At 36.8% G+C, this 12,142-nt stretch overlaps 1 protein-coding gene across 9 annotated transcripts in view; it reads right to left on the bottom strand.

Moving 5' to 3' along the window:
• Positions 1-1,973: 1,973 nt before the first annotated feature.
• Positions 1,974-12,142, bottom strand: part of LOC126473967 (zinc finger protein 875-like) — a 59,697-nt gene continuing 49,528 nt past the window's right edge. For 6 of the 9 annotated variants that reach the window (XM_050101344.1, XM_050101346.1, XM_050101347.1 and 3 more), the window contains one exon: positions 1,974-2,452. In XM_050101344.1, the coding sequence (XP_049957301.1) occupies positions 2,300-2,452 (153 nt within the window). In that variant the 3' untranslated portion in view covers positions 1,974-2,299. The remainder of the gene's footprint in view (positions 2,453-12,142) is intronic. The other 3 variants (XM_050101349.1, XM_050101350.1, XM_050101348.1) reach the window with 1 other exon arrangement.

The raw sequence follows: 12,142 nt of genomic DNA on the forward strand, positions 1-12,142 counted from the left end.
TCCCCTTTCCTCCAATTACCATGCTTTTCATTTTCTTCTTGTTAATCATCATCCCATATTCTTCTAATTTTGTGTTTAGATCATCTAACATTTGTTCCATCTCTCTTACACTCTCTGCCATCACAACCATGTCATCTGCAAATCTTATACACTCCACTCTCTGACCCCCTATACAAACTCCTCTTTTTCCATCAAAACTTTCACTAATAATTTCCTCCAGATATATATTGAACAGTGTTGGTGATAAACAACAACCTTGTCTTACACCTCTTCCCAGTTCAATTTCTTCACTCATCACACCTCCTATTCTTACTCTTGCTCTCTGGTTCAAATATAAATTTCTAATTAGCTGTCTATCCCTTCAGTCAACTCCATGTTTCCTTAGGATTTCCATCAGTTTGTCCCATATGACATAGTCAAAAGCCTTCCCAAGATCAATGAACACAACGTACACCTTCCTTTTTTCTCCATGTACCTCCCCCTATCACTCTCAGTAGCCCAACGGCATCTCTAGTTCCCACTCCTCGCCTGAAACCAAATTGTTCATCTCGTATTACGCAATTCAGCTTTCCATATAGCCTTCTTTTGAGTGTTCGCCTGCAAGACTTTGGCTGCATGCGACATCAGACTCACTGTTCTATGTTCCTCACACTTTTTGCTGTTCTTTTTCTTTTCTGTAGGTATTAAGATACTTTCTGTTAAGTCCTTTGGCCATTTTCCTGTCACGTATATTTGATTCTACAATTCAATCAACTCCCTTTTCCCTTCTTTCTCCAATGACTTTAACACTTGCGCAAGAATCTCATCAATTCCCATTGACTTTCCATTTTTCATGTCTTTCATAGATTCTTCAATCTCACAAGTTAGTATTGCATTTCCTTTGTCATCACCTGCAACTTTATGTTCTTCTTCTATCCGAAGGTCTTCTTCACTTGGTTGGCTGTCTGCAGTGTATAGCCATCCTATATATTCTTCCCATCTTCTCATTATTTCTTGGGGTTCACTCACCATTTTACCGTCTGCTGCCTTTACTTCCTTTAGTCTATTGTTGTTTCTCTTTTCCCTGAATGTCAAATCCATTGCTTCTTTGAACATCAAATCGTATTTTCCTTCTTTCTCTAATTTCTCTATTTTGTCACACTTTTCTATCAGCCATTTCTCTTTTGCTTTTTCTGTCTCTCTTCTTAATTCATTATTTAACCTCCTGTAGTTGCTCTTCCCTTCTTCTGTGTTTACAGTTTTCCATTTCCTGCGATCATCCATCTTGGTTATCATACCTGGTGTTACCCATTCTTTCTTTACTTTTTTCCTCTCCTTGACTCCCAGTGTTTCCTTAGCTGCCTTTTTGATCCCATTTTTAAAACGATCCCATCGTCCTTCTGTGCACTCCATTTTCTGTCCTTTCATCACGATTTTACAATATGAATTCTCTAATTTTTTGCAATTGCCTTTGTCTTTCAGTTTCTCAAAGTTAATGTGCTCTCTCTTCTGTCCTTTCCAGGTTCTTTTCAATCCAACCAGAACCTCAGCTATTACTAATATATGATCTGAATAAATATCTGCCCCTGGATAGCTTTTGACAGCCTTTAGGCAATTTCATTATCTTTGTTGTATCATTATGTAATCAATTTGATATCTTTTACTGTCAAATCAAGATATCCAAGTATACCATCATCTTTTGTGGTTATCAAATAGAGTATTTCCAACTACCATGAAATTTTCATTGCAGTATTCCAACAATCTTATAAACATGGTACTCAAAAAAGAAATTTACAATAAATAAATATCACATAGCAACATTTTACATGAATTAATTGTCACTCACTCTGAAGGCCTCTGGGATTGTGTTGACTTGAAAATACATCCAAGCATGCACCTAAACTGTAATCCAGTGACACAATATGCTTTTTGTCCAATTACTTTATTTAAAAACTTCGTATATATAAACAAGTTCATAAATTATCAATACAGATAGTGTAAAAATAAAGCTATTAAAATAGATAATGACTGTACGGCTGGAGAACTGTTGACTGAGGCATTAATCCCCTATCAGAACACCCAAGCACGGTAATGCACCTAACAGAAAAACAAAGAAAAATAATAAGACACTTACTATTGTTATAACAGCATTCACTAAATAAATAAATTTAGTAAATTTTAATTTGTTTAGCAATTAGATAACTAGCTTTGATGAGCTATGACAGATGAAACAAGTCCCTTTGTATAAAACCACATTACGCTTTAACTGAGTATTTTATAGCTTTTGGCAGTTAGCTCTTGATCAGTTTATGATAACACTTTATGTGTTGAGAGAGATGGTGGCTGTGCTTAAATGTGTTTCCACATAGAACACAAATGAACTGACGAACAACGCCACACTCAAACCGCTGATGCCTGGATAGATTATGCTTTGCAGTATATGAGCGGCCACAGCGAGTGCACAAAAAATTGCCTGCAAAAGAGAAATAGATCAGCATATGTGTTAATGAACACACCCTTGCAGAAGATACACAGATTATAGGCAAAATGTCTGCCTAAAGCTTTTATTAATGACAAAGGTAACAATTAAGATAAAAACAATGTAATTTATTGTTATATTACCATTGTGAAATATATTTTTATTTCACAACTCACTAAGAGTACTGCCCAGTAGTTGCCTCAAGGAGGCAGAGCTCTGAGTACAGCTAGTAGAAATACATAGAGACAAGGAACAGAAATTCTAAATTCCAGAACCTTAAGTTCTTGGTTCAGTGTGGAAAGGGGGACTGGATGATGTAGGTTGGATGAAGAGAAAGGAGAAAGGGGCAACCCACACTAAGAGAATCCTTTGGTTATGTAGACCACAAAATTCTATTTGATCAGCTAAAGCGTTATGGTATTAATGACATCCCTCAAGGATGGATATAGTCTTCACTTCATTAGAAGCCAGCAGGCCACATTGACAGACTATGTCGTATGCACCAAAAAAGCAATATCTCTGATTGAATTACTGAGACATGATTTTTTTATGTGCAAATCAATTCCTTTTTCATACATATGTAGTGTACTATTTAAGGAGACGTTGTTCACTGTACATATATTAGCATCCTGCATAGTTGTGTGAAACAGTACTTCATTTTCTCATTTATATTTTTTTCACCGCATTTAAATTTTGTGTCATGTATACATGTCTACAAGCTTAATCATTTGTTCCCCAAACACTAGTAAATTTTCATATAGCTACATTTTATCTGTTTTATTTCTTAACAATAATACTTTTGACATATAACTTAAGTGTTATTTGTGGTGTGTGAGTATTTACTTTCAATTTAATCATGTTTACATTTTGGTTGTAAATAAACATGAGAGCAAAGGATGACAAAGTAGCTTTTCACTGTGACATTATCGAATTAATGCTTCTAGGAATTCTTGCTGCATCAGATTTCTGTTCAGTCTCAAGCTTCTGGCGACTTCCTCAGTTGTCGTCATCACGAGCTTTCAGTAGGGTTGGTAGCTTATTTACTTAGTCAAATTATTTCGTGACCTGTCACAAAGTCTTGGAACTTCCATATGCTACCAGAGATTATGTTTATGTCTATGACAGATGAACACTGGCAAGATGCTGATTTCATTAGATGGTGTATGACTCATCTAATTTGTCTGTTGCCATTTCTGTATACCACTAAGGTGTTTTTGTTACACATGCTGATCTCAATGGCTTCTTTGATGACAGTATGTAGATGCATGGGATAATAGTTCCATTTTAACAAATATAAACTTATATTTGTTAAAGAGGATGTGTTCACCATCAGCAGATTTCTTGAAATCTTATTATTCAACGAGGCGTTGGTGTTCTGCACAGCATTCTGAAATACTTTTCAGTGACTGAACATTGTAACTACTACCATGTTCATATTATATTTTATAAATTTCAGAAATATCAAGACCTAGGCTGTCTTTTACTGGGTGTAGTATCTCTTCAATTTTCTTCGGTGGTCAAAAAATTGACTGAATAGTGTCTCTGCCCAGGTTTCTGTCTGTTTTATTTGCTGTAACTTTGAAGAAAGTAAGGAACACTACAGGCTGATCATTTGCTGGCGACTGGGTATGTCTTTGTTTTTATTTCTTAGAGATGGGTACAATAACATATTGATCACAATAGCCATTCTACCAGAATGCAATTCTCAGATATCTGGTACTTGAATCCAGGTGTTCCTTGACACTGGTAGTTTCAGCTCTGTGTATCAGTGTATTTAAAACTGCTTTCTTTTGGGCTGGATGACGACTGATTTGTGCACTGTGATAAAGATCAGTCTGTGTTGGCTTCCAGAAAACAGAGTTCCCCAGCCACGCATCTGATTTTCACTCACATAGAACATCTAAAAATTGCCCTCTTCTCTTTCTATCTCAGAGATGTATTTGAGATTAGGGTGCACAGTATTCATGTGGTCAATTAACAGGTGATGAGGCTTCATTTCCTGTGCACAGGCTAGCAACATAGCAAAAGACACAAGATGGTCAAAGAGGAGCTATGTTTAATATGTGTTCTTTGAAATTCTCCATACAGAAATCAGTCAGTGCTGGAGACAATGGAGAATCCATAGTATTTCCCTCAGTCATTTCATAATATCTCCCATTATACAAAATGTTGGTGGTTGTTAAAGTGTGGTAAAACAATTCGATAGTCTCAGGAGGGAAGTCGGTGTGCTATTTATTTTAATGAATCTTCCACTGGGACTTTTGTGAACAAAGAGTCCACATCTAAGTTTTGAATGAACTGATTCTGATTTGTTGAATTATGCTGACAATCATTTAAGAGTTTTCATATGTTGTTAGCAATGACCAATAATTGGTTTAAGTAACTTGTTGAACTATTTCACTAACCTGTAGGTTGGAAAAACTACAGTATCCACAAGCAGCGACACTTCATCATAATATGTTGTGACATTAAGAGCCTTCCTTTGTCACCAGGAAATGCAATTAGATCTTTGCCTCTCCGCAAAAAAACCACACGTTAAATACAAGTCCTCTTCATCCATCTAGCTACTTTCGCTATGCTGATGACACTTTCAAAATCTGGCCAAATGGAATCCAAGAGAGAGAAGGAAAATTCCCAGTTTTAGAAAATCAGATGGACAGATGGGGCATTCTGTTCACCAGGCAGCAACATATACTAACCTACATATCAGCGCACAAATCTTTCATCATCCAGCCCAAAAGAAAGCAATTTGAAAGGGCCTGATGTACAAAGCTAAATCTGTCTTCATCTGGCTTCTGAGATCATCTATCAAAGAAACCTATTATAACAATTCTTTTATACTGAAATCAACTTAACTTTGATTTTACTCCATTATCTTTGGATTGTAGCTCAATTTTTTACTTTGCAGCAGAAGAAACTTTTGTAACTGGGAACAATATCTTGCATCTTTGAACGTGAAGGTAACACTATAACTACTAAATAATGTATGGAATGCATTCAACGTTAGCTTTCAATATATGAACAAAACCAAAAACTTACATCAATCTTCATGAACATTGTACTGACTGGCACAGATCAAACACCTTACAAATCAACTCCAAACTGAACTCACATGGTTACTATCATGTCTTGTTAACTAATTTTTCAATAGTCACTATTAATTTCACATTATTGAACATCTAACACTAATTGATTTACAATTAAAAGTTACAGCTTTTCAAATAGTTACACATATCATGAATTATTGTGTGTTATGGAAAATATTTTGTCATGCTTACAATCCAGAATACTCTGTGATTTGTATATTTAATTATATTACATTTCACAACAGTGTTTCCAAATAATGTTTTAATTACAGCTTCATTACTTTGAAAACTTTATTACTGCCATAATTTTGGCGTTTGTGTACGGACACATATGGTTTGTGGTGCAACTAAATGTTAAGCCTCGATTCAAGAACTATTGGTGAGTGGACAACTACAAGAGAGTTCTTTGCTCTACTAATTTGTATGATAAAACTGAATACTTAACACAGAGTGCATAAACTGGAAATATAAAGGAAAATAACATTTCTTACAGAAGTAAACATATGAATAGACAAAACAGTAAATACAAACATACATTTGAGTTGAATATGTGACTGTGGTATCGAATACACCAGCTGTTTGTATCAGTCAATTTCATGTTACCCCACATTGCTACATTACACACACCCCCAGAGTACTGTGATAAAAATATATTATTTCTTTTTACAAGAACAGTAAAATAAATGATAAACTAAAATTATATATGATACTGATATTTTAAAAAACTTGACTTGAATTTAAAACCACAATGATAAGAAAACATGATAAAGAATTAATTTATAAATTGTTGGAGTTACATTAATGAGATAGTATTCGTAACTTTTTGTTAAATACATCTGTTAATTACAGACTTTTAATGACTGGCTTCTCTGAAGCTCTTATCTTCTATTCATCATCATTGTCAACCCTTAATCATGTATTTACTAGGAGCATCACATATTGGAGTGTCCCACTTTTGTTCATCTCTTTAGTTACCTGACAGGCTTTGTCATTGATGCATATCTGAAATAGCTAAACTAAAGCACATAAACAGAAAACATAAAGTTATTTAACAGTCAGTGCTCGGGTACTGTCATGTTAACCTAGTTTTCTTAACATTAATCATGCTTTTTACTATGTCATACATAGGCATTTGAGATTTATATGTTGTTCACAAGTTCTAAACAATTTTTTTGTACATATTGTATACATGACTTGCATAGGATCACACAAAATGCACCACAACAAAAAATATCGAAAAAGTTAGTAAAAAGAAGAAGGAACAGTATATACAGGGCAATTGCTATGGTAACAATGTGCATGAAAGAAAATCTGGAGCAATGTAAAGAGTCATTCATAAGAAGTGTAATAATTAGTAAGTATTTTAATGGACATATTCAGCCTCTTCTTTGATCACGTATGAGTCTCTCACCTGTCCAATACTGAGCAGGAATGTACAGTGAACTTGTGTTTAGCCAATCATTTTAGTTTCTTTTATTTATTTCATGTCTTAATGTAAATGAAAATGTTAGGAAAATGTTGTATGAATTCATAATATTGTTCTGTCAGTGTAATTATATGCAACTTCTTTGTATTCCAAAGATTTTGTTTTTCAGTATGGAAAAAACTAAGTATGGAAGCAAAAAGCAACAGGGTCAATCTTGGTGGGGGTTTGGATGTGCATGGATGGATGGGTGTCAGTGCAGAGTTAATTATTGAAAATTTAATTGTTTTGTGGGAGAAAGAGCAGTTTTAATCATGGCTGAAAGTGAGAAAGTTTAAGATCACAAAGACACAGCATGGAGATAGAGAATACAATAACTCAGAACTTTCTAGAACCAGATTGTTTTGCTATTGTTCCAATAGCTTACTGGAATTTTGAGACGAGAACTAATTCTGAAATTCAACATAGAAAGGGTATTGTAAAGGTGACAACTTTGAAAAAAAGAATAAAAAAAGTAAGAACAAGAATTACAAGGGAGAAGATTTTTTTTTTAGATCTACAGCAGAAGACATTGAGAGACTCAGCTGAAGAGTGCATAAAACAGCATAAAACCGAAAGCAATATCATCAAAATAAAGCAATGCATTCTGATCTACCTTAGCAGTACGCTGAGCTGTTTATCATGTTATTTTGAACAGAAGAGAAACTGTGGTTTTGCGCACTCTATGGACTGTCTTATGAGTGGAAGTTATAAGCCATTGTGTGTGTATTGAACAGTGGAATGTTTTAAAAATGAGCTTAAACAGTGTACGGACAAAAGCTTGAAACAGTTAATGAATGAATACCAATAACAGAGGGAGCTTGCCATTTAAAACATATGGCCACCTAGTTGTCCCCTGTTAAACTATGAAACTGTGTCTATGTCACATAGTAATCCATTGTTAAACTATAAAATTGTGTCTACATCACATAGCCATCCATTATTAAACTATAAAACTGTGTCTACATGTTTCTAGCCAGCAAAATCCAGTCCTACAGGATATTCTGAAATCATTCCAAAATTTTGAAGTGTTTGTTCAGCCACAAGATGACATCCTGAAGCAGCTGGAGAAATATTATTTGCTTTTTAGTATCTAATTTTCCTACTGAATTTCAAAAATAGATGCAGCATGGTAGCATCAAAGAACAGCCAACTCAGCCAGTATGATGCCAGGTGAGATAAATGAATTTTCCAGCATTTTCTACAATATTATGAGCATGTTTACTACAACATAATAACAGTATTTTGCATTCCATAAGAAAAGAAACAAACAGAATTTTATTGCATATCATTTCATAATAGGCATAAAACTCTCTTGCAATTATAATTTGTAATTACACCATATAATTTTCACTGCACAAGCATTAGAGATGGTGTGAAATGTAACATTTTACTGAAATGATTAATCATTTCATTACAGAAGTAATTATTTTCTTAATTTATTTACGTGTGGTAGAGGAAAATATCAATACTCTTTTGTTTAACAAGAACAAGATTAAATATTAACATTATGTGACTTACATCACAAAAATATCCAAGTTTAACATTCAATTTACAGCTACTTTGAGTCTCCAATTTTATTAAGAAGTGCGTTCAGGGTATCTTACTGAGATAATTTTAGTTAGGAGGGTTCAAATTGTGACCTCATTGGAGTCTGGTGTACTATTTGTCCTGGTACACTGGACTTTTATTATTGGTGCATTATAGCCAGGAGGTGAGAATATTGGATTTGGTTATCCCAGTCAGATGTAATAGGCCATATTCTGGATTTAATATAATTATTTTCAACTTATAATGTTGGTGAAAACTGTCTTAACAAATCCAGTTTGAAAGGAAGTGTTTGAAATGTTAGATTAGGACTATTTTACTTAGCTTGCACAGAGCAAGTGTGACACAAAGTTTAACACAAAATACAAAATATATCACTATGAAGGTAACAGTGACAAAATATACATGAAGTTGCACACTTCACAGTTACATCCATTTTGGGTGACAAATCAGTGTGGGAGAGCAATAAGTCACTTTTAAATTTACAGATATGGACACAGTGGTGACAAGATCTGGTAGGATACTTTAATTTTGGATTCTCTTTCTTTTCATCTTTAAGTCTCATTACTCCTCTTCTCATTTTCAAAATTGGACTGTCATTAAAACAATATGACTCGATCTATTCTAGTACATTTTCATATATCTAAAAACAAAGATGATGTGACTTACCAAATGAAAGTGCTGGTAGGTCGACAGACACACAAACAAACACAAACATACACACAAAATTCAAGCTTTCGCAACAAACTGTTGCCTCATCAGGAAAGAGGGAAGGAGAGGGAAAGACGAAAGGATGTGGGTTTTACGGGAGAGGGTAAGGAGTCATTCCAATCCCGGGAGCGGAAAGACTTACCTTTGGGGGAAAAAAGGACAGGTATACACTCGCACACACGCACATATCCATCCACACATACAGACACAAGCAGACATATTTAATGGTCTTTAAATATGTCTGCTTGTGTCTGTATGTGTGGATGGATATGTGCGTGTGTGCGAGTGTATACCTGTCCTTTTTTCCCCCTAAGGTAAGTCTTTCCGCTCCCGGGATTGAAATGACTCCTTACCCTCTCCCTTAAAACCCACTTCCTTTCGTCTTCCCCTCTCCTTCCCTCTTTCCTGATGAGGCAACAGTTTGTTGCGAAAGCTTGAATTTTGTGTGTATGTTTGTGTTTGTTTGTGTGTCTGTCGACCTACCAGCACTTTCATTTGGTAAGTCACATCATCTTTGTTTTTAGATATATATTTCCTACGTGGAATGTTTCCCTCTATTATAACCATATCATTAATTTGAACCCAACTAGTACATTTTCAGTTAGACATGTTAGTTCCAATCATATTACGCACAACAGGTTCCCAAGATGACCCAACAGAAAATTATATCACACTTCAAAATCCTTTGCTTGAATTACAGTTACCATGACACTTCAGAAACAAATACATCTTCCTCGAGACAAGCAAATTCTACTTCTCTATGACTTCATACTTTGACAATCCATTATGCTCCTATGATCGCAGGGATGGTTCGAGATCATTTTTTCACCCAAGTGAATTATCACTTGGTGCCCACTGTGTCAGTTTTCACAACAAGCTGTGACATGCACTGTACACAAATCTTACACATGGGCTACTCTCTCAGCTTGATTGCCTTAGCAGCTGTCACTAATTGTGATATGTCCTTCATAAAACTCATACAGTTGTGGCATTTGTGGTGTCCACCTCACCTTGGCCCCAAGCAGCAGCTTGTGTTGCTTGGGCTTCAAAATGGCCCAGTATGAACATACTATACTAAAAATTTTGAGTCACAGTCTGGCACACAGCTCTAATCTGCCAGAAAGTTCTCTATCAACTAATGCTCCACTGCAGAGTGAAAATACATCATGAACAAGATGTTCCTTTACATTGAATAGAATGGATCATTTTCGATCACATCTTTATTCAATTGCAAATGAAATTAATGTCCTCTCATTGTAGTTAGATACACTGTAATGAAAATGTTCGGGTCCTACCCCTGCTTCATTTTCCAATTTTCACAACAGTTTTTGTTGCTTATGACAAGACGACCCACCCCAGTATCCTAAGAATAGGTGGACTGTGATGACTCCCTCCATTCACTTCCACTCGTAGCAGCAGACAATGGGCTGCACTGATCAAACACCAGCAATGAGCAAAGTGCCTGACAGGTAAGGTACCACTGCACCTACACAGCACCCTCACTGGTCACTTCTGCAGAAGGTAGAGTTTAGACTGCCATGTGTGCCAAACTACTGCTTCAGCAGTCTCTTCTTCCACTTCCACAAGGCAACATCTCCCGCACTCTGGCCAGCTCATCCCAGGCAACACCATGTGGTTCGCACTGTTATCTGCCACTCTTCGTTGGAGTGCATGTATATGAATGCACAGCAGGATATTGCACCCATGTCCAGTATCTGAGTTATCTCGCAGCCCAATTAATGAGAAGAATAGTGCCATGTCTTCTGTACTACTTTCCCAAGCCGCATTCCCTCAAGCAGATTCTCTTGGCTGCAGCTTCCAAGCCTGATGCCAGATACCTGTTTCATTCCCCCAGTATCAGAACCTGAAAGACTGTGTGCACTGTGGTGTACTTAGTGTGGTGAAGTGCAGTGTGTGCCAGGAGTACCATGCGGGTTTATTACTGTTCCATTCCAGTCATTTTGGCACTCCTCTACCACCAAGCATGCCACTGAAGCCAATTTTCTCATGCTGCTAGACGACACTGAACAAAGTACTGTAAACTATTCCATCCTACACAAAGACTCCACCATGAGTGGGGAGCCCCCTTCATTAAGAGGTAATAACTTTTTAAATTTTATTGTAGTTTTTAGCTTTTATGAATAGCATCTCCGAACCAGCTGATGTGCCTCTTTCAGCATGGCCTATTATTTATTGTTGTCTTTGTTAATTGGAAAGCCTCTATAGATATGTATGCCTATGAGCAGCATAGGAGGGAACCTTTAAATTGTTACTTCACTGGTGACCCCCTCCTAACCAAAATGCCAAGTCCCATTACCGAAACATGCTAGTTTTTCTTTTCATTACTCCTGTTAGCACACCCCACTTGGTGGTTGTGGGATTGAAGGGACCAGACTGCTACGGTCATTGGTCCCCCACTTGGTCACAAAATCAGTTCCCATTATGCTGACCAGACACATCCCTCTCACACCCCCACTCACAGTTTGCCTTCTAAACTCCCCTCCCGCATCCTCCTTACATCCCCTCCCACCATGCTCACCATCGCTCACCTCCACACATGCCCTCCCCACACCCCTCACACACGCCCTGCCTCTGCATGCACCACCACACCCCACCTGCAGCTGACAGCCACGCACCTCAACAACTCACAGTTTTATCATGTGGCATACTGAATCCTCCTTTCTACAGCAACACAAAATGGAAACTGTATTGCGTAGTCCTCGCCGTGTGTGTCCCACTTACCTTCTTCTCTACAATCCCGCATATCTGACAGGCTGTCCACACTATTGAGTCAAAATGTACTGCCGCATGTTCCCACTCCTGGAGTGGTCACACCTGACAGGCTCTCTAGCCAGGAGTCTCCCATTACCCCTCCCA

This window comes from Schistocerca serialis, chromosome 4 (assembly GCF_023864345.2).
Source record: "Schistocerca serialis cubense isolate TAMUIC-IGC-003099 chromosome 4, iqSchSeri2.2, whole genome shotgun sequence".
Taxonomy (NCBI): Eukaryota; Metazoa; Arthropoda; class Insecta; order Orthoptera; family Acrididae; genus Schistocerca; species Schistocerca serialis.